This window comes from Hipposideros armiger, unplaced genomic scaffold, assembly GCF_001890085.2.
Source record: "Hipposideros armiger isolate ML-2016 unplaced genomic scaffold, ASM189008v1 scaffold_258, whole genome shotgun sequence".
Taxonomy (NCBI): Eukaryota; Metazoa; Chordata; class Mammalia; order Chiroptera; family Hipposideridae; genus Hipposideros; species Hipposideros armiger.
The window spans coordinates 1,242,526-1,266,002 of NW_017731608.1; the positions used below are offsets into that span (position 1 = coordinate 1,242,526).

Below are 23,477 nucleotides of genomic sequence, written 5' to 3' on the forward strand. Positions count from 1 at the left end.
CCCACCCCCGCCTGGGTAGCGTTGTTCTAGAGCTAAATAATTCCACGACCTCCCCTTTTCATTTACTCATTTCCTGAGGTGGTTGTCTGGGTCCTGTTGCCCCAGTTCAGACGTCCAGAATTGGCCCAGGCAGACTTAGCTCCTCCTCAATGTCTTTGTAAATCAGCGTTGTTAGCCTCTTCACCTTCTTTGACTTTCTGATCCTGCCAAAGAAGCAAGGGGGTAAAGAAGTAAGTCTTTACTTACAGTTGCATTCTTCCAAAGACCTTAGCCTTCTCCCAGTTTCCAGCCATATTTAACTTTTGAGTTACTACATAAGGTTATAAATTCCTCTCTTGTCTTAGCTTTGTGGCCTATGCCTCTCCCCATTGCATATTAATAATATGGGTTAATTTTGTTACCACCTTTCATTTTCTAGGTTGAATCTTGTCTTGTTACTTTTGTCCCAGTCGCTAACTTTCTCAGGGTCCTATGTGTCACTTTTCGCTTGGAGTTGGTACACCATCTTTCCTGGCTTTGGATCTTCCAACATTTTGTTAAGCCACTTTCTCTCATTGGTAAATAAAGTCAGAAAGACCCAAAATGCCCCATGTTAGCTGAGAGCAAAGTAATTTGGTGTAGTGCAAAGAGGATATTAGGAAATTTCTCCAATGGATTGTTTGACATTTCATCCTTGCTTGTTTTCAATATTTTAAAGGATTTCACTTCAAATTACCATCTTTGACCAAAGCTAACATTAACTTTGCAACAGCACCCAAAAAACGTGGAGTGTTAACTTCTTCTCAGCCAGTATTCCTCTATACTGTTTTGCCTGAAATTTTTACGCAGATAAAATGTGGTTGAATTAGCATCACCATGGTAACATACTGAGGCATTTTCTGTGTGCCTGTAGTTCTTCTTGCTGACTGAAGGCGGCAGTTGAGTCAGGTCAGCTTTATATGATTTTACTGCTAGGAAAGATAGTCCACCTTTACAACCTATGTCACCTTAGCCTACAATCCAAGGAGAAAAAAGTGAAAAGTAGATGCTGATTCTCAGAACATGCACTCCCCGCAATCCCCCCATCACCACAGTTTTGATGCAGCCTTGGTCAGTGTCAAGGTTTCAATATATGTTACTTATGAAGATTAGCTTTTCAATCTGTTGAGAAAGACCTTATGATTCTGGAGACCATGTTTTTTCCACATGAAAACTAAGGACATGTGGTACAATGAATACATCTGTCCCCCCACCCAAAAAAAAACACAACAAAAACAATAACAGGACAGGCGGTCACCATACTTTCAATGTCAGGGGATTACGGGTTTTCAAACAGTTTCCACTCTGTATGCAGAAGACAGGTTCCTTTCCAGAAGGCATGATTTGTGTTGTTTTTCTGGGATTGAAGAAAAGGGGGAGGTTAGCTATCCCCATCTGACTCAGGCTCAAGAGACTGTGTTTTCTGTGTGCATCCCAAATCCTCCTCCTCCATGGCTCAGCACAGTTCTGGTGCACAGAGTCATCCCTGGCTGCTGTTAGTCACTGGGAATATCAATGGACAGGAACGAATTTTGTGCAAAGTCCCTGCCTGGGTCACCCCCTAGGGTGAGTTAAGTCTTGGCTGTCAGAAACTGCTCTTGTGCCAGGAGTGCTAAGCCATATTTATTTTTACCAGGCCTCTCAGACTTTCTTGTTTGGAGTGAGAGATCCTGAAAAGCATGCCAGAATGAGCTGTTTGTCTCCCTTTTAATGTCCTCTGGGACATGCCCCTAGAAAAGCTGTAGGGGACTGCCAATTTCAGAGGGGTCTCAGAGGCATTGGTTTCCTCAGAAACACCACCCCTTTCCTTCATCCTTCTAGGATGGACCAGGGAGCTGAATTTCCAAGATCAGAATATTGCCCTTAATTAGACCATCACTAATGGCCTTTTCAAAGGAAACACAGGGAGCGCTACAGAAACAAGATAGAAATGGGCACAGGTTTGATCCAGTTGGGTTGGTAGAATTCTCTTATGACCGAGGCATCATTCAACAACCTGAATTTCTAAACATAATTCTTCTAAAAGAGTAAAAGGTTTGAAGTTTCACACTTTAAAACAGTGTTTCTCAATCAGGAGTGATTTTGCAGACATGGGACAATAACTGAAGACATTTTGGGGGGAGGATATTACTGGCAAATAATGAGTAGAGGCCAAGGATCCTGCTAAACAGTCTACCATGAGCAGGACATTCCTTCCACAACCAAAAATGATCCAGCTCCAAATTTTCAGTAGTGCTGAGGTTGAGAGACCCTGATCGAAATGATTAAGAACATGAATCTTCAAAGAATTGCTTCATCTTCTCTCTAGAATCACTTCCTTGTTAAAGCAATACAAATGGAGGGCAGGAATTCTTAAAGCTATAGAAGGGAAAACGAGAAAGCACAGCTAAAGGAGTCCTATACCCAGCTGTCTAGGGAAGCCCGTTTTTAGTAGTCATTCACATAGTAAGAATAAGTGTTTATTATGGGTGTATTACACGCCAGGCATGTAGAAGCAGTGGTAAACAGATAGATTGGGTCCCTGGAACTTACAGTCTGAAGGGTGTGGAGGCTCCAAGTATGCAGAGGCATTAAAAGAACAATCTCATAGATGAATGTAAACCTACAAATGATAGGGGCATTCAAGGAAAAATACAGGGTTCTATGAAAAGAGAAACTTGATTTAGATTTAGGGTTTCAAGGAAGGCCTGTCAAAGGCACTGACACTTAAGTTGATTAAGAGTCATCAGACTAAGAGTAGACAGGGAGGGTCTTCCAGGCAGAAGGAACAGTATGTGCAAAAGCTCTGAGCCAGGAAATAGTCCATAGGATTATGAAAAAGTATCATTAACTTTTAGCAATGGATGTGCTTTTATCTAGGTTAGGGGGCTTCTACTGGAGACGGAGGGGAGGTGGGGAGGGGGGGATTGAAAGTATAAGGGAATAGTCTGATTTACATTTTTGTGCTTTCTTTAATTGCAAATCCTTCATACCACCATTTCCAGCACCAGCACGTTTCATGTTCCAGCTCAGCAGTGATACTCGTGTCAGGATCTGGGATACAATGACTGATTCAGTTCCCTGGCCTAATTTGGGGCACACCCTGAGAAGTGGGACTTTCTAGCACATTGTTATCTCCTGAAATCTTGATAGTCACACACTTGGCACCTATAAGTAGAGACTTTGCAGCATGTATCTCAGTATATCTTGCTTATTTCAACAGCAAAGATAAATTCAGAGTGGAGGATAAAGAAATGTATCAATGGGGCTGGCCGAGTGGTGCATTGGTTGTTGGCTTGGGACATCAGCTCTGAGCAGCAGGGCCCCGGTTCGGATCCCACATGAGGGCCAGTGACACTCCGCCCTCTACAGCTAAGATGGTGAACAACAGCTCGACCTGGAGCTGGGCTGCTGTGAGTCGCTGGTGACGGTGTAGGCTGCAGTGGGGCTGGCCGGCAGCAGGCGTGAGCTTTCGTGAGCAGCCATGAGCTGCCAGGAGCGGCTATTCAATCAATGGCCAGCGAGTGACTGCCTCACTCGGGAAGAGCGCAATGATAATACCAACACAGGCCAGTGAAGCGGCGTCCTTCACAACTAGACTGAAGAACAAAAAAACAGCAACTTGTCTGTTCCCCTTCCCCGATTCCCCAACGCTGTTCCCCTCCCCCAACTCCCCAATAAAAACTTTTAAAAAAAAGAAATGTATCAATGAAAAATACTCATTTAATAACAAACATGAATTAAGCATTATGTAAATGGTCTCTTTGTTTCAACATTTGCCCCTTTATAATTCATTCTCTACACAGCAATCAGAGTTACTTCTTAAAAAACATAATTCAGACCATGTCATTACTGGGCATAAAACCTTCTAATGGCTTCCTATTACACTTAGAATAATATCCATACTTCTTGGCAGTCAAGGTCCTGCATGATCTGGCCTCTGTCTCCTTCTTTGACCACTTCTCTCCTTACTCATTCTGCTTTAGTCACAATGGCTGTCTTTCAGCTCTGCAACATGCTATCATATCTGTCTTCCAACTTTTGCATGGAGCTGTCTCCTCTACTTAGAATGCTGTTTCTCCATGGCTGGTCTCTGCTCAATGTTGCAGCCTCAGAAAAGGCTCACCTCACCACACTAAATTTGCCTTGTTCTCACTCACTGCCTTTACCTTATTTTATTTAGGAGGTTGGATAAGTTTTCATAGAGGTGGTGGCATTTAGCCTAGGTCTTATAGGATGCATAAGCGTTTAGGCAGCAAATGCGGGATCAGTACATTCTACGTGGAGAGCAGAGCTTATGCCAAAGCAAGAGGGTGTGAAAGGTATGTCTGGAAATAGTGAGCAAGAAAGTGTGGCTGGAGTATTAAGTATGTAGGGAAGAGTGAATGGCAAGGTGGCTAGAAAAGTAGATTGGGACCAAACTGTGAAAGGATATACTGTATGTCTGTAGGTTCAGGAATTTTGCTTCAGCCTAGTAATGGTGAGTCAGCAACACTTTTTCAGTAAGGAAGTAACATGGTCATATTTGAATATTAGGGCAATAAACTCTTGTGACAATGCAGGGGATGGCTTGGGGAGGAAAAAAATAGACACAGAGACTACAGCTTTTTATCCTAATATTCTGAAATTTGGGGCTTTCAGTTCATATCCTAAGTTCATTTAATGATTCCTAGTATATTCCCTTTCATCTTCCTGAACTAATTCTCTTAGCTTGTCTGTATGCCTTTTGTTGTTAGTTGCTTTTTTTCTAGGCATTTCTTAAGATTTGGTGATCTGTCACACACAGTATTTAGGTGTAGGAAGGATATGCCAATGCTTTCTGGTTGAATTTTAATGCCCTTCTCAATGATGCCTTGATTTTGCTCGACTTTTTTCTTTAATGAATTTGTTTCATGAATTGGTTCCTATGAGGCAACCATAGTCCTATGGATTGGATGGGCTTCGTTTTCTAGACTTTTAATTTACAGGGAGGAAATTCTATTTATGGTATTCAGGCATTTATTCTGTCAGGCACTGTGCATGGTCCTAATATTTAAAAATAAATGAAGACTGTGTCTGTCCTCAAGGAATTTACAATCTATTGGGAGAATTCAAATAATTTTTAAAAATGACTTAAGTGGTTATCAAAGCGCATAACTTTGGACAGAAGAAGGCACAACTAATTTTTGTGGCCTATTAAGAAGAATCCGAAATCTTCGTCCCTTTATATGAAAGTATAATTCCTAACTCTTTTTGCAGCATTCAAAAATATAAAATAACAAGTAGATACAAGTCTGTAATTGTCTCTGAGTTCTAGTTCAATTTAAGCCATGTCCTCTTAATCACTTTCTCATAATGCATTAGTTATTTTTTACTGCCTAAGAGTTTGTGGATGTTTCTTTTGCTTTGCAAATTCTCTGGTCTGTTGACCCATGGCTGTCCAAAATGGCTTGTCTGTAAACAGCATTTTTAATTGAAACATGTTAATCCCATACAGTGGCATCAAATTTAGTTGCTGCTTTGCTCTTAAGGAGGGTAAGTCTTTTAAGAAGAGCCTAGTAGCTCAGAATGAATTTCATGACCTGCATTTCTTAGTAGCTACTTCGCCTTTAGCATCTTTTCTGCTTGATGAGTTGATAAAAGCTTGTCCTAGTTTCTTGAACCTGTTTTGTAGCAATAATTCAGCCAGCCTGAATTTTTTCTTTCCTTATTGTTTTCTTGAGGTTTAAAACTATTTAGTACACTTACGTTTGCTTTTCTGTGGTTTCAATTCCAGGGAAGATTTCCTTCCAAATCTCTTCATAGGTTCTCGGCAAAGCCAGAGATGTCTATTAATTTTCTCTTTATGATTAGGAATTATAATCTGATAAATTGACATCTCAACATACCCTCTCTCGTGGGTGCCTCTCCTATTGTTTTCAGTTTTCTGTTTCCATTCCTTAGGCTGTAATACGTTAACATCTCATGCACTCTCTATGTTTTGATCAATTTCATATCTCCTGCTTATTTTCAGTTGTCTTTTGATTTACTAGATGCTTATTTGTTTAGGGAAAATGTTCAGAAATATGATAATTTAAGGACTTGAAAAGCTCATCTAAATTGAAGGCTGACTTTTTTTTTTCTTTCCTTAACATTCAACAGGGTCACAAAAATACACTTGGCTTTAACAACTCTTGTGTATTTCTACTCTTCTTAAGACTGATGTTTTGGATGTGTCACTGAAAAATATCTTCCACCACTGATGTGCTGCCAAAATCTATTATCATGTAATCTATGGCAGAAGAGAAATCTAAAAGTAGTGGCTGTTTCCTGGGAAAAACAAACACTATCTGGAAGGTCATCACTTCTACTTAAAGAATATTTTAAAGGTTTTCAAGCCACATGTTTGTTGTTTGTTTGTTTTCAGGTTATAATATGTGCCTATTATAGAAAAATTTTGAGAATATGGGGAAGTATAAAGAAGAAAAGTATAAACAGTTCGTAATTCCACCACCAGTAAAAGGCTACCTGTTATTTCTGTGCAACCCCCAATTTTCTTGAAGTCTTAGTCTAGCAACCACCTACCCTTTTCTAAGTCTTCTTCCTCAATAGACTTTTCAGGACATTAAGAGTGGAAGACTGACTTTAAATATAAGGGTCCTTAGGATTTTTATGGAAGGGATGGAGCTGTAGGAAAAACCTACAAATTGCTCCAGAGATGACATCTTGTTCTTATTTAGCTTTCTTTGAGTCATTAACAGTCGGGCGCCACTGGTGCTGAAACTTGTCATTATTATAACCGCAAATGGGTTAATGCCCAAACAAAGCTATATTCTTGGAGCTGGTTCCCAGCTCCACCACACAGACCTCAGCAGCAGCACCCTCCAAGTCTCAGGACAATGCTCCACAAATAAGAGGATGTCAAATGGTCAGCCTGGACTCAAAATTCTCTTCTTTTATCTGGGAGCTTCCAGTTGCTGGCAGGGCAGAGCAAAAGGAAAAATAAATAAATAAAAACCAAGTCAACAAACCCTAAAAAAAGAGGCTGTGTGGTTTAGTGGTCAGACCACTAGCTTGGAAGCTGGGATAGCTGAAATCCAGTTCCAGCTCTCAGACTGATTGGCTGGATGATTCTAGACAAGTCATTTTCCTGATAGGTTCCTCAGTTTTCCTACCTAGAAAAGGGAGAAGTGCCTTAGAAAGTTCTTATGAGGACAAGTGAAATGATCTGCAAATAGCTTCAGGTTGCTTGGAAATAAAATGAAATTGTAATCCTTAATGATTACTATCCTATTACTTTATATATATAGTAATAAGTAATATAGTAATAAGCCACAAGTGTGAAAATTATGAAACTCCCATACCTCAAACTGCATTGGTTAGGGGAATGGGGAGTGGGCGAGGGTAGGGGAAGAAGAAAATTATTTTTTATCAAATTTGTAGGACTTCACATCAAATATCAAATTAGTAAATTCATTACCTCAAGATAAGAAATGCTGTTCCTAATTTGGGTCTGTCCCTTTATTCTTACCACATCCAAACTCAGAGTGACTCACAGGAGCCTAGAAATGAGACACATATACAATTTCAAGGGAAAAGGAGAATTAGGAGTTTTGAAGCTCCTGCTGGAGGAGGCTAAGAATAGACCACTCAAAACACAAAGAGAAGAACCTCCTCTTCTCTTTTCCTCCCAATGTAGGTGGTCCACTGGTTTCCCAGTCATTCCTTTGATAGCAAGATTTTTGTTTTCTTTCTTTTCTCAAAACTTCACCTTGTTCTGGGGCATGGGGCCAGGGGACTAACTAAAAAAGTGAGAACAGAATAGCTTTTTTCTAATAGGTTTCAATTGTGGCAAGTGCTACAGACCACTAACCTGATGTTGGGAGTGGAGGGGAGCAAAAAGAACTATCTGAACTTCTGGGAACTTGAAAACCAATGAATGTTCTCCCCTCTTAAAGGAGAAATGAGCAATTTTGGCATATGAGGGGAAAAACCCAACAGGTGTCCTGGTGTGTGTACTCTACCCTCTCAAGAAGTGAAGTGTCTTAATAGGGAAAAAGGCAGACACCTTGGAAGGGTACCAAATATCCAGGGATAGGAATGGAAGGGGGAGCTAAAGATAAAGAGGAATTTGAGAGGGATTGTCAGTGAACTCTTAGAGGATTTAATGAGTACCTTCAGTGTGTCCAGCCTTGTTAGGGGCCTAAGAGACACATGCCTGGCTTCAAGGAGCAGCCAAGATATATGCATGTGAAATAATTTTGTAGCCACTGAAGACGATAAGTAATAAAGAGATAAAAATAGGTAATGGAATAAGTGTTTATGGGAATTTAGGGTTGGGAGCTATTGTGAGTTAGGATAACAGCTGTATAAAGCAGGAATAGTTATGAAATTCAGAAATTGAAGGTATGGAGAGCTGGCAATAATTCTTCGACACTGGGAAATACGATGGATTCGAAAGAACTCTCCACCTCAAATTCCTCTAAAACCAACCCCTCTATAATAGAAATCCTAAGAAGCCTCGACTGCAGCTAAGCGACCGCTTCCGGAACTTGCGTAGCCAGCTTGGCGTTGCGATACGGAGACTATTTGCGTGACACACCCTCCACCTCCAGCCTCTCTTCCCGCTGCGTGGGTGCCATGGCAACGGAGAGAGCGGGCGACCTGGGTTCCGGAAGCCGGAGAGCTAAAGCTTGGAAGCTACCCCGGTCAAAGGATGCTGAGTCCGGAGCGCCTAGCCCTACCGGACTACGATTATCTGGGTAGGAGCTTTCTTCGGCCCCGGGGAAGGAAAGAAGTGCAGAAGAATTAGGCCGGGGTCTGAGAGGAGGCGGGGGCGGGGTCTGGGTTGGAACGGGTCCAGGTGAGATGGGGAGGGGCGGGGATGGGGACGCGGTCCAGGGCCTGAACCTGTAAGGCCGAATGAGGTGGAAAACAGCATCTCGGGAGTCAAGAATATCTGAAGTGTACGAGTAGGAGCTCAGGCAATGTGGATTGTGTTCAAAGTGGGATAGGTTGGAGTTGAGAATTTGGGGTCCTTTTGGAATGTTATTGATATGCTCGTAGTGGAGTAACCTTGGAACCTGACGTGCCAAATCAGTCATCCTGTGAATAATCATTTTGTTATAGCGTCAACTGACATTTTTGAGTGTTTCTTTTTCATTAGGCACTGTACTAAGCATTTTACATGCATTCTTTATTGAATCGTCAAAGCAGCACTCGGAGGAAATATTGTGTTTCTCTTCCATTTTGCAGACGGAGAAACTGAGGCTGAAGAGGTAACTTGCATAAAGGAGGCCACATAGCTAGAAAATGGTACAGCTAGGATCGGAACCAAATGTGCCCATTCCAGAACCTGAGCTCTTTACCGCTAAGGCTGTAGCTCTGTTAAGCACCTCAAGTGTGTAAGGCATTTAATGGATGGAAAAAAAGGATGTATGCGCACACATTTAAAAAAAATCAGTAGCGCTTATTTTTTATTTTATTTTTTTGGTAAGATTTTTATTGGGGAATTGGGGGACTGGGAACAGTGCTGGGGAATTGGGGGAAGGGGAACAGACAAGTTGCTGTCCTTTTTGTTCTTCAGTCTAGTTCAGAGGACGTTGCTTCACTGGCCCAAGTTGGCACCATCATTGCGCTCTTCCCGGGTGAGGCAGATCAGTCGCCGGCTTTTGGACAGCCGCTCACTGTGGCTGCTGGCCGCTCACGCTGGCTGCTGGCTACACACGGTAGCCCATGGCAACCCACTGCCGCAGGGGCTGCAGCCTACGCCATCGCCGGCGACCCTCAGCAGCCCAGCTCCAGGTCGAGCTGTTGTTCAGCATCTTAGCTGTGGAGGGCAGTGTCACTGGCCCTCATATGTGGGATCCGAACCGAGCCCCTCTGGCGTCCCAAGCCAGTTCTTAACCATCTCGCCACTCGGCCAGCCCAGTAGTGCTTATTTTTTAGAGCTGTTTTAAGTTCACAGAAAATTGAGGAGATAGTTATACAACGTTCCCATATACTCTCTCCCCCACTCAGGGTTTCCCCTGTCATTAATGTCTGGCATTAGTGTAATACAGTTGTTACAATTGATGAACCAATATTGATACATTATTATTAACTAAAGTCCATAGTTTACATTAGGGTTCAGTCTGTGTTGTTGGTTCTATGGATTTTAACAAATGCATAGTGTCATGTATCTGCCGTTATAGTATCATGCAGAATAGTTTCACTGCCCTAAAAATCACCTGTGCCCCACCTACTCATCTTTACCCTGACCCCCAACCTTTGGCAAACACTAATCTTTGAACTGTCTTTAAAGTTTTGCTTTTCCAGAATGTCACAGAGTTGGAGTCAGACAGTATGTAACTCTTTATATACTGTGAAAGAAGTGGCTCCTTTCATTAAACAATGTACAATATATTTAAGGTCCCTCCGTGTTTTTTCCTAACTTGATTTCTTTTTGTCATGGAATAATATTCAATTGTATGGATGTACTGTGCACATTTTTTAATGAAAAACAATTCTAGTTAAAAATTTTGAATTGGTAATATGGGAACTGGATTAAAAAATATAAAGAAGTTTATAGTGAAAAGTCTCCTCTCACCCTTTGCCCCCATCTGTCTGCCAGTTCTCATCCATACTCAGCCCCCCCTCCCCCGCCAGTAACCACTCTTAACTGGTTTCCTGTGTATCCTTCCAGAGTTTATTTTATTATGTACATAAGGGACAATACAGTGAATACTTTTTTCATTTACTATATCTCAGAGTAATTTCTGTATCAGTAGAGAGCTTTTTCATTCTTTTTAAAAAATCTTTTAGTTGCATAGTATTTAAATAATTTATTTAATTGATTCTCTATTGGTAGACAATAAGTTGTTTTTAGCCTTTTGCTATTACCAAAAATACTGCACTGAATAACCTGCAATTGTGTTCCTTTCCTGGTATATCTACAAGGATCAGTTGCACAAAGTAGAATTGACAGGTTGGGTGTATGCATTTTAAATATTGATAGTGCCAAATTGCCCTTCCTAGGCATTGTACCATTTTACACTGCCACCAGCAATGTAAGAGCATGCTTGCTTCTCCGTAGTCTTTTGGATGTTTTCAAACTAAGTAACAAATAGTCCTAGGGTAGATTTAATATGCATTTTTTATGAAGTTGAGGATCTTTTCACCAAGTTTAAGAGCTATTTGGTTTTTGAAAGATATATATGTATATTACATATAAAGATAAAGGTATATTATATATATATATATATATATATATATATATATATATATATATAGAGAGAGAGAGAGAGAGAGAGAGAGAGAGAGAGAGAGAGAGAGATTAATTGACCACATCCATTAATCAGCCAAAAGGGCATAGTTATATGACAGATACGTTTGTATCCAATGAGTAATAATATCAGTGTCTAGTAATACCTAGACTTTTGCTAAGGATTTTACATATTTTATCTTATTTATCCAGTACTCAATGAATCTATGAAAAGCTTAGTCCATTGTTCCTTTCCTTGGGTATTTGCCATTTAAAGTATATGTCTCAAAAGCTTGACATGTTTAATATACTGGTGCTTTGGTGAGTAGTTGTTGGTCCTTCTATAAGTGGCTTTTTCAGGAAGACTAATTCAGTAGCAGTGTTGATCACGAGTCTACAAACAGAATCAAACTCTCAGGTTGGTTGAAAAAGCTTCATTGTCCAAGCACCCACCATGTTTAAACCCTGAACAAGTGTTCCTTAAGGCTGTGTTGCATTTAAGTGTCTAACTCCCTGTCCTAATTACTACCTGGATATTGATAGTGCCCTAAGCAGGCTCACAGTATTCACTGGCTTCCTCATGCTTCACAAACCATACAGCTCTGCTCAAATGATTTATCTTTGGTTGAGAACAATCCCTGCTCATTACAATTTGGTCTCTTTAAGAGGCCTGCTGTTTTTGAAGCACTTACCCTCAATTTAATGACCATTTAAAACCACTCCCTATAGATTAATAAGGTATTTCCTGAATTAAAAATTTAAATACCTGTGGAGGGTTTTGTTTTTCTTCCTTTCTTTTCATTCTTTTTCCTGTTTTTTTAAAAAATTAGAAAGTCACATGTGTAGGCCTAGAGAAGAAAATACATATAGAGAAAAGAAAATTACAGAGACTGGCAAGCTCCAACCATTCGGTGAAATGGAAGAGCCAAAGCTAAATACCCCTTGGAAAGTGTGTCTGGGGCCTCTTTTTAGTATCTGGTATAAATTAAAGGGACACCTATTTAATATCTATAGAGTTCCTTTTCTGCCTGCTAGCTAGGGCTTATATTTGCCTTTTCGACTATTAGTGAAGAAAACAAGCTTTCATCCTGTTGGGTAAACTGATCCATTCCCCACTGACTTTGTGGATTAGGAACCTGTAATCATGGCCTGGGATGGCTTATGATCTTAAGATCAAGATCATCATTACAGAATCAATTCAATGATGTCATGCCAGCAGTCATCAGGATGGAGTGATAGAAACTGTGTTAATGCTCAGGCCTGAATAGAGAGATGAGAGTCTGCTGAGGAGATGAAATAAGTATAGAACCCTTGAAAGCTTTCCAGCCTTATTAATACTTCTTGGAAGCTTCTGCCAGAGGCTGAGGTGTGTCTGTGTATCTGATTGGGTGTGGAGAGCTCTCTAGAGCCGAAGGGCAGCCTGTTCTGGTCCCAGGTGTGCAAAACACACCACCTACGTGCTGACCTGAGTATAGGCATGAGGGTGTGAGGTTTATTTTTTACCCCACCTAATTTGGTGAGTTGCATGCTTTTATTCATGCTCCCAGTTGCCTCTTCTGTTTCCATGGAAACTGCTTATTTTGGTAGTTGGTTGGCATAATAGTAACTCTTATAGTCTTTCTCTTTTGGATGCTATACTTTTAGAGGAATCACAATAAATTGGATAGTTTTTTTAAGCAATCGTTTTTTTTCTGTTGTTTTTTTTTTTATGATTTTATCGGGGAATTGGAGAAGGGGAACAGCCAAGTTGTTGTCCTTCAATCTTAGTTGTGGAGGGTGCAGCTAGCTCAGCTCCAAGTCCAGTCGCCATCCAGCCGCCCATTGGCAGCTCGCGTCTGCTCAGCTCAAGGTGCCACGTTCCATCTTAGTTGTGGGTGGGCACAACCCACCGTCCCATGCAGGAGTCAAACCGGAAACCATGCTAAGAGCGCATGCTCGAACCACTGAGCCATCTGGCCGCCTGTAGGCAGTTGTGGGCAGCTCAGCTCAAGGTGCCATGGTCAATCTTAGTTGCGGTGGGCATAGCCCACCATCCCATGGGGGAGTGGGACCGGCAACCTTGTTGTTAGGAGCACATGCTCTCACAAGCTGAGCCATCCTGCCGCCTGTTGGCAGCTCAGCTCGGGCACAGCTCACTGGCCCATGTGGAAATTGCACTGGTGACCCTGTTGCTCAGAGCTCGCGCTCTGAACCAACTGAGCCACTCGGCCAGCCCCTAAGCAGTCGTTTTTGAGCACTTCGTATATAGTTAGCATTGTGCCTTATTGAATCTTCACAACCACCATACAAGGTAGGTATTATTGTGCTGTCGGAAAAGTCATGACATATTTTTTCTGTTTTTCATTGCAAAAATGCATCATGACTTTTCCAACAACCCAATATTATTAGTCCCATTTAGTAGTTATGAATATCACTAATTTTACAAATAAGGAAACTGAGGCTTAGAAAAGCTAATTGATTTATACAAAGTCACAGGTGATGCTGCATGGCAAAGCAGGGATTCCAACTCAGGCTTGTCGGAATCCATAGTCTGTTTTTTTCTCTCCACCAAGAAGATGAAAACAAACCGAAACACCTGTTGCCTGTAAAGGGCAGTGATCCTCGCTTTTTTCTTAGGACGGAGCTCTTGAACAGTTCATTAATTGCAAATAAGCTTCCTGAGAACAGGAATTGTGTCTTACTTGTATACCTACCTGCTTTTCACAAAGTAGATACTTAATACATACATTTATGTTAAATTGAATATGAATAATCTGACATCAGGGTACCCCAAATGTGAGCAGTTAACAACTAAGATTTATTAAGCACTTACTATGTACCAGGGAACATTTTAAGTGTTTTGTATCTATTAATGCATATGAAGATGGTTTCAGTTGTTATCTCCATTTCACAGATGAGGAAACTTCAGCACAGAGATATTAAATAGCTGGTTAGTAAGTCATGCAGGCAGAATTCTAATCCAGCAGTCTGACTTCAGAGTCTGTCTACATTGTTAAACTCCAACCTGTAAATACCTTGAGCAACTCCAAAAACAAGGCTCCAACTATTACATAGATCTATGCATGGATCGTAGAGGAAGGAAGCTCAGGTGGCTCAAAGGGCTTAATTTAACATTTCTGCCAGGAGGGGGCATCCTAGGAATCAGGATGGATCAGGGAATAGTAAAACTCCAGTTTCCTCTTGCCACTGGCCTCATCTTTTAGGGGCAGGCAATGAGGAAGATAACTTCTAAAAATAAACCATTTGATAGAGTTTTATTGACGGTAATCTATTTCGAGTAGCTGTGTGACCTTGAAGAGGTTACTTAACCTCTCTGTGTCTTAGTTGCCTTATCTGCAAAATGTGGATAATAATAGTACTTACCTCATACATGTAAACTTTTAGAGCAGTGCCTGACTGCTACACTGTGTCTACATTGTGGAAAGAGGGTGTACAAAGATGAGTAAGATAATCTTTCCTTTTAGAGCACCAGGATAGGCGCTCAATAAATATTAGCGCTATTATTACAATACTTTTATTAAAATATGTAATACCTATGTGGCAGCCATGAAAGTGTCCCTTTATGAGCTCATACCGTGGGGAGGGAAGGGTAATTGACTCCCAACCCCAGCTCTGAATCCAACACTTTGTTCACACTGAGGTCACGCCTCCCACAGGCTCCTCCCAGCCAATGACTGGGAGGCATAGAACCACTCCTAGGAGATGTGTGACTCCTCTGATGGTGACTTTGGCTTCAGGACTCCCACTACACTGCAATCTAATTCTCTCTCTTTTTTACAAGGGTCAACCCTGCATTGTGGTCTGTCAGCTCTCCCAGCCTCCTCCGGCTTTCTCCCCATTTTCTCTCATGGGCGTTTCCCCCAGTATATCTTTTGCAAGTCTGATCCTGTCTTCGTGTCTGCTTCTCAGAGTACCTGGACTGAGACAACATCCACAGTCACCGATACCGTCTCTTTCAGCCATGAAGTTAATACAGTTTCTTTGAGCATTGGCAAAGGCTCTGATACATGACTCTTTCCATGTGGAAGACTTACTAATCTTATTTTTTTGTATTTGCTGATATGCACATGATATTTACTTGTCTTACTGGCAGACACTTTTTTTTCCTTTTTTTTCTTTTGGATGAATCCTGATAAGCAAAGGCATTTTGTTTGAGTATAATTAGTGAACCTTCCAAATCCACCTCTATGGTAGGAAACATTACTATTATAATAAGTTAGCAGAAATACTCTTCGGACTTTAAAGTGCTTGGGTTGTTGCAGAAGAGAAACGAAATAAGATATAGATGTTACATTGACTCCCTAAATCTTTGGAAACTAGGTTTATAATATATAAAACTTGTCACTTTAAAATGGTAACGAACATATTCACAAAATCATCTCTTTCCTTTCTTCTTCCTCCTCCTCCTTCCTTTCCTTCCCCTTCCTTCCTTCCTACCCTCCTTCCCTCCTTCCTTCTTCTTTCCTTCCCTCCTTCCCTCCCTCCCTTCCTCCTTTCCTTCCTTCTTTTCTTCCCTCTATATAATGCAAGGCATGAATATGAGTATAAAAGTGTCCCTCCCCCAGGCGGCTTACCCCATAGATGGGTGATGGGACATATTCAGAAATGACTGTAACACAGAATGACAGTGTAATAAGTGGGTGAACTGTGTGTATGCAGCTGTGTTGGTGCTTTCCCAGTTTGGCCTGCAGCTCCTCAGTCATGGCAGGGGCTGCCGTTCGCTGGGTGGCCAATTCTGGGCTGTGCCTTTGGGAGTTGTTCTGGAAGTTCAGCCTAGACTCTGTTTCTTCCACCTTTTCAAGGAGTCTGTAAGTTGTTTAATAAATGTAATAAATATCCTTTTGTTGGAAAAAAGAAAAGAGCAAGTGAGTTCTAAGGCGTGTTGTTCGCAACCCTCGCTCACGCCTATTTCTCCAAGGTAACTAAATTGCAGGCTATTTCAGTGTTATTCTAGGGTTTAAAATAGTTCTGTAAATGTTTGACCTTGCTTATCATTTATGTATGCAGGAAATATTAAAACCTTTCCTCCAAATGCTGTCCAGAAGCTGGGGATCACTTTTACTTGCACAAATACCATGTTTGCTAATTGTGTAATAGGAGGAGGCTGAGTAGGTAATTAAAATTTTAAAAAGTATTAGTAGTGGATCGGGAAGAGACAAATGATCCATTAGTTTATCTCTAGTTCATCATCCTGTTTATATCCTTCTTAGCAGTTATCACAGTTATCTTGTTTTTCTATTTGTATTCTCGGTTATTGTATGTTTCTTTCTAGAGGAAGCCATAAAGGCAGGCTTATTCTCTCAGTATCTCCAAAACCTAGCACACTGCTTCGGCCAAGCTAAGTGCTGAATTGTTAAACGAATGGTCTACTTGAAGTAGCAGGATAAATTTTCTTTTAAATGGGAGAAAGGAATTCAGTTCAACAAATAGTTATTGAATTCCTACCATGTGAGAGAAGCTAGTCTTTTTTTTTTTGCCTCTTTCCATGGATGAAAAAAAAGGATGCCTGATTAAAATCTGCCCTGGATTCTTTTGGCTTTAAACTCTGATTACATCTAAGGTTAGTTTCTTGGTTGATACCATAGTTCCTATGTTTTGGTTACACAACAGTAATATTTAATCCATTTTTTTAAATGGTACTTTAAGAAGGGAAGAAACGTTATACAATTTGGGGGCATCTCCATGAGATCCTGTCCTTTAGTTGGGCAGAGTAATATACTTTGATTAAGACAGGAATTACTCTTGGAAACTAACCCTGGAGTCCTCCATATTGGGATCACCCTGCACTACTTCCCTAGGGGCCTTAGGAAATAGCTCATTCTATGATTGGAATTTCAAGTCAAAACACATTTATCTGAGCAGAATTTTAATGATTTATCAAAGACAGAAGGGATTTTCCCAAACACATTGAATTTACCAAATTACTGATCCCATTAGCTATGTTTCCTCTTAAGCACCTTTTTTTTAAACAAAGCAATTTCTGCTGAAATCATCAAAAGTATATTTCATAAAAGCTTTTGACTAAGTTTTGTTTGATTAGCAGGAACCCAGTAAAAGTAAATATTGTTTGAGAAGGCACTTTCCAGAGCCCTTTCTTTTTCTTCATTGAATTAGCTTTTTAAAAGCACTATTCTTTGGAGAGAGTAAGAGCCTTTTTCCAGCTGTCCTATTGTGTAGCTCAAGGTCTTGTTAATACTATTATCTGGCCCTGAGATTACAGGTAATTGTGATAAAACACAAGCTTCAGTTTCTGTAATCTCAGACAGAAATCTGTGTGTGCCCCAGGCGTTCATATCAGGTGTTTGTTAAATTCAGACTTCTCTCACCTGGGATAGCCCCACTGGCCCCCAGTAAACAGAGCGATGTGGCAGGGGTAGGACTGCACCAGGGCCATTGCTTTCTTTTTCTCTTATTTTTTTTCTTTTTTCTGAAATCATGTGGCAGGACTCCTGTGGCCAACTTACGACGTGCACTAAATGGGAAAATTATGTATTTTAAAATAGGCATGTTTCAAACAATAACACTTTTGAATGTGACTAAAGGCCACATGTCCCTGGCTTTGCTTGTCAAATGGAGAGGCTGCCAGAACCACGGTGCTCCATGGTTCTCATGCCCCAACGTCCTGCAAATTGACACGTAAGTAGGCAACACACAAAGACGCTCAGCCCATTGAGAAGTCTGGACGCTTGGGCTGGCCTCCTTTCTCTCTCTGGAGTCCTTTCTAGCTTCGGTTCTTCTGTCCCATCTTAGTTTTTCAGAAAGGAGAGATTAAACGTGTCTGGTATTTCAGCATGTTAACTGCACAGGCAACATGAGGCTAGCGCGCAGGCTACTGTTCAGCCTGTCATATGGAAGGAATTGCCTTTCAGGGGAGATTATAATTGTGTATGTAGCCACACAAATGCACATTCTGCCTGGAGGAAAATGCATAGAAGAGGAGGCCTTCTGCTGCCACTCAGGGCTCTTTGTGGAGGGCTGCATGAGAAGCCCATACTGGCATAGTCAACTCTTTTGGGTTTAATGAGTCATCTTTTTGTGTGATGCCTACTTCAAAAAAAAAAAAAAAAGGAAGAAGAAGAAGGAGGAGGATAAATGTACTCTTTCCTTCCCCAAGCGATTTGCTTTTATTGGCCTTGCAGCTTTGTCTTAAGAGTTTTGTACATTCCTGATGACATCATTTACAACGCTAGTGCACAGACAGTAAACAAAAAATAATTTAGCTTTTGGGCATGTAGACAAAACTTAAATCGTTCAATTTAGAGAAATGATAATAAGCTTTATAAACAGTGAGCACATGAGCTTAAACAACAAGCATGACCCCAGTCCTTTCTGGAATGTGATATGTTGAAAGATGGCTGTAAAGAAAACTAGGAGCTTGACACTGTTAAAGTATGTGCAGTTCAGACTTGAATCCATGGTCTAGTGTCAATCCCAAGCAGTATGTTCTAGTTAGTGGATAAAATACAGCCTACCATGTGAGCAAGTCATTAAGCTCTTTGAGGCCTAGCATTTGAGAAAGGAAAAGGTAATGCCACCTACCTCACAGGAATGTAAGTAGATTGAAAAGATAAACACATGGAGCTCTTTAGAAGGAAGATGTTTTGTAAATAGATAATACTGTTATTCTTCTCCTTGATCAAACTTCCCCAACCAATGGAGTTGATAAAAGCTACCTCACAAGGGGTTGAGAGGGTGAATTAATATAGTCAAGTGTTTTAAAGTAAAGTATTTAATGAGACCTAAAATTGATCATCTTTCTAGATAATCCAAAAACCACCAAACCTGATGTTTAGACACATGATTAACTTATAAAATCTTACAGTGCAGTGCAGTCAATCTTTTGCCCTGTCTTCAAGGGTTGATGTGGTAGAGAATGGTGAATATATAGTTAGAAGAAAATAGGTAAGTTAGATCTTCAGGGAGAATGGCCCTGCCTTTTTTCTCTTCAAGGTTATGCCTACAAATAGCTTTTGGAGTCTTGCTAATCTTTGTTGCCATGTCTGGACATAGGGACTATTTTGACCTTTGCTCTTCCAGTAAATATTTGTTTTTGATCTCATATTTCTAAAGGAGAAACAGACTTAAGGAAAAGAAGTAGTTGATTTGTCTCACACTGTGAACTCTTTCTTATCATGTTTCCTAGTAGTTAAGAGAAAATAACTATTGTTGAAGGACCTGACATTGGCTCATCAACTGGAAAGTCCTTAAACTCAGCTAAGCAATAAAAACAGTTGGGTGTGATCTTTAGGGAAGGTACACCAGAAAATAATGTATATTTTTAAATGACAAAAATTATCACTGACCTCTCTTCTTCCATTTCTGTTGGTATTTTCATAAGATTTTAGGCAATAAAACCTGAGAAAACCCCTTAGGTAATATTACAAGTTCAGAATTTCTTTTATTTCCAGGTATAGTAACATTTGGGTAATTTCACTTCCCAGATTTTATTTTCTATTAGGTGACATAAAATGGGAAACACTATTTCATTTAGATCCTAAACCGTTAGGCTGAGACCATTTCTCTTACTTTTTGTGATGCAGAGGCACTATTCTGACTTCTAAGTACAGCCCCCACTACTGTCCTAAGTGAGAAATGTAGTCAAATAGATGCTCTTGGTATGCCAGCTAGAGTCATTCTCATATCCAGGAGGACTGGAGATAGACAGCAATCTCCTCAGTCCTCATGAGAGACCTGTGAGGGAAGCACCAGGCGGATGCCCACGTTTCCATGAGGAAACAAGAGATGTAGTTTATGTAACTTGCCCAGGATCACAGAGCTAGTAGATGTGGAGGTGAAGCTTGAATGAAGTTTATCTGACTCTGAAGCCTGTGTTGTTAGATGCTTTGCTTTCTTCTAGGTCCTGCTACTTCTAGAGGCCCTTTTTCCTATTGAGTTCAATAAGGATGAAGTGTCAGAACTTAATATTTGAACAGAAATCTCTATAGAATATGTGATATATTCCCTAGATTCTTTGGAATAATATGTAGAACGTAATTTAACGTTTTCTTGATGATGTGGTTTCATTTTTTTAGACATCGTTTACTATGTTGTACTGTAGGTATGTTATGACATGTACTCGTGAAGATGGATATCAGGAAACAGGCTGAGCTGCTGTTATAAAAAGACACCCCCCACCACCGCCACCGCCACCCAATGTAATAGCTCATACAAGAGAGAACTGTATTTCTCTCTAACTTAGCCTAAGTCCAGGATGTGGAAGGCAGGATTTGCTCTAGGGAGCCGTCATAGGATATCAGGCTAGCGGAGCACCCATGCCATTTGAAACACATGGTTTCTTAGGATGCCTCAGCTGTAGCCATTTCCAGCCATTAGAAAGGAAAAGGAGAAGGAGTGAATGCAGGGCAAACACCTTTTAAGCAAGTAAGGCCGAAATTGCAAACATCACTTGTGCTCACATTTTGTAAGTGAGAACTTAATAAAACCCCGCTGATTGCAGAGGAGCCTGGGAATTGAAATCCAAACAAACACTCATGTGTACAAGAAGAAAAGGAGCATAGATTTTGGGGGTTGCAAACAATAATCTGTCCTACCTAGTATGTACGGTGGAAACGTCTCTCCCATTCAAGGTGAGATGTATTGGTGAGATGTAGCTGTTTGTCCTCATTCATAGGCAAAGCATGGCTATACCTGTGGGTGTGACTTTTCCTCCCCTACCTGTCTCTCAAAGTACAGAGGTATTTCATCCCTAGTCCCTGTTTACTTTTCTGCCTCTTTCTACTAGTGAGCTTGGTTGCTCCCTTTTTATTATCACTTTTTTTCTTTTTTAACTCTGTGTCTCCTGTCATTTCCCTTGTATCATTTTTGTGAACATTTCCAACTAATCAGAATAATCCCTTTGTACACTTCAGTGAGCTCATGTAACATTAGGATTTTGGTTATTTATAATTGTGTTGGTTGCTGGGTGTTGGGAGTTACTTTGCTGCCAGATATGGGGTTTTTTTACTGGTAGTTAGTAGATACCCATTGTAGGAACCTAAATCTTGTCTCCAAAGAGCTAGTTTTACAATAAATAAAGATAGACTGAGAGCGATTGCTAAGAGATTTAGGAGAACAAGGAAAAGACGGTGCCAGAGAAACTGGGGGAGCAGTGAGTTCTACGATAGAGGGAGTGTTCAGTGATGTCAGTGGCCTCAGAGAGGTCAAATAAGAAAAGAGCTGCAGTGCAGTGGTCAGGCATCTACACCATCCATGAAGTGGTTTCCCTAGCAAAACGTGTACATCTGACACCCTACAAAATATTTACAACATTATCGATTATATTCTCCAACTGTCAGTATAATTTTATATATATATATATATATATATATATATATATATATATATANTTTAAATTTTCTAAATTTCTCAAAGAATTTTCCTAATTCTGTGACTCTGGAAAATATTTATATTCATGAAATTTAAATTTAAGGTTTGCCTTACCGAACCTAGAAATAATAACTGCTTCTTATTGTAGACTCTTCACCCAACTATATTAATTATCTTGGGCTTCCATGGGATATGGAGTATAGTATAGGGAATAGAGTCAATGGGATGTAATAGATATATACGATGTCAGAGGGGCAATAGATTAGGTGAGGGGGTTATCACTTGGTGAGGGGTGAAATATATAAGTATTACATTGTTTTGTACACCAGAAACTAAAAAAGAAAAAGAGCTGCAAAGGAGGTTGTTCTGGCATTAGGTGAGACTTTCCAGTGGAATAGTGTGGCAGGATAGATGCCAGATTTTCCTGGATTGAAGAGTGAATCGGAAGAGTGAAGGAGTTAAGACAATAGGTAGGCTGGATTTGTTGCCAGAAGTTTGGTTGACTGGGGAAGGAGAGGGAGAGGGGATCATAGCAAGAGCAAGGAGACTTTGTTGTTTTTTGTTTTGGGTTTGTTTTTTTTTTAATTGGGGAATTGGGGAGGGCAACAGTGTTGGGGAATTGGGGAGGGGGACCAGCCAAGTTGTTGTTCTTCCATCTTAGTTGTGGAGGGCGCCAGTCACCGTCTGGCTGCCTATCGGCAGCTCGTGGCCTCTAAGCTCAAGGTGCTGTGTTACAGTTTTATTTGCGGGCGGGCGTAGCCCACCATCAATCAGGCAGTTTTGTTGTTAGGAGCACGTGCTCTCAGCAGCTGAGCCATCCTGCCATCTGTTGGCAGCTCAGTGGCAGTTCAGCTCGCTTGCAGCTCACTGGCCCATGTGGGAATTGAACCGGTGGCCCTGTTGCTCAGAGCTCATGCTTTTAAGCTAACTCAACCAACTGAGCCACTCGGCCGGCCCAAGACTTTGTTGTTTTTTATTTTCTAGATAGGAGAGACTTGAGTATGTTTATAAGCTAAAGGAAAGGGAGCCATTGTAGAAGGAGAGAGGAAAAATCCAGAAGGAAAGGATGGTTCACTGATGGCATACGTTTTCAGAAGAGGTGGGAGGGAATTCTGGGATCAGGGGCAGAGCAGCAAGTTTGTTTTGAGGTGTGAATCAGGGCTGTATTTATCCATTAGGCGTTATAGGCATTGTGCCTAATCCATAATCTCTTCTGAAATCTTTGAAAATATTTGAGACCTAAAAAGAAATTTGGGGACCCTAAAATATAGATAAATGTTTAATTAGGTGTTTATAAAACCTAAATTATGTCACTTATTGTTACATTCAGTATGGACAAACATTTTATTATTATATTTGAAAGCAATTTATTGGTAAGATTTTTCTCAATTATCAGAAATTCCCAACTAAAAATAAGATCCTAAGATGGTCTTAAAAGGACTTTACAAGGATATTACTCAGCAATAAAAAAGAAGGATATCCTGCTATTTGCGACATGGATGGACCTTCAGGGCATTATGCTAAGTGAAATAAGTCAGAGAAAAACAAATACTATATCATCTCATGAATAAGTGGAATCTAAAAAAAAAAAAAGAAACTGGACTCATAGATCTAGAGAACAGATTTGTGGTTGTAGGGGTGAAATCGGTGAAGGTGGGAAAAAGGTACAAATTTCCAGTTATAGAATAAATAATGCCTAGGGATACAACATACAGCATAGTGACTCTAGTCAATATTACTGTATTGTATATTTGATAGTTACTAACAGAGTAGATCTTAAAAATTATCATCACAAGGGGGCCGGCTGAGTGGCGCGTTGGTTAAGAGCTGGCTTGGGACGCCAGAGGGCCCCGGTTTAGATCCCACATATGAGGGCCAGTGACACTGCCCTCTACAGCTAAGATGCTGAACAACAGCTCAACTTGGAGCTGGGCTGCCTTGAGTTGCAGGCGAC

General features: G+C 40.6%; 1 protein-coding gene across 2 annotated transcripts in view; it reads left to right on the forward strand.

Annotated features, from left to right (window-relative positions):
• The first annotated feature begins 8,563 nt into the window (after positions 1 to 8,563).
• The window catches only part of CSTPP1 (centriolar satellite-associated tubulin polyglutamylase complex regulator 1), a 180,833-nt gene continuing 165,919 nt past the window's right edge, over positions 8,564 to 23,477 (forward strand). For both annotated transcript variants that reach the window (XM_019656428.1, XM_019656427.1), the window contains exon 1: positions 8,564 to 8,717. In XM_019656428.1, coding sequence (XP_019511973.1) covers positions 8,672 to 8,717 — 46 coding nt within the window. In that variant the 5' untranslated portion in view covers positions 8,564 to 8,671. The remainder of the gene's footprint in view (positions 8,718 to 23,477) is intronic.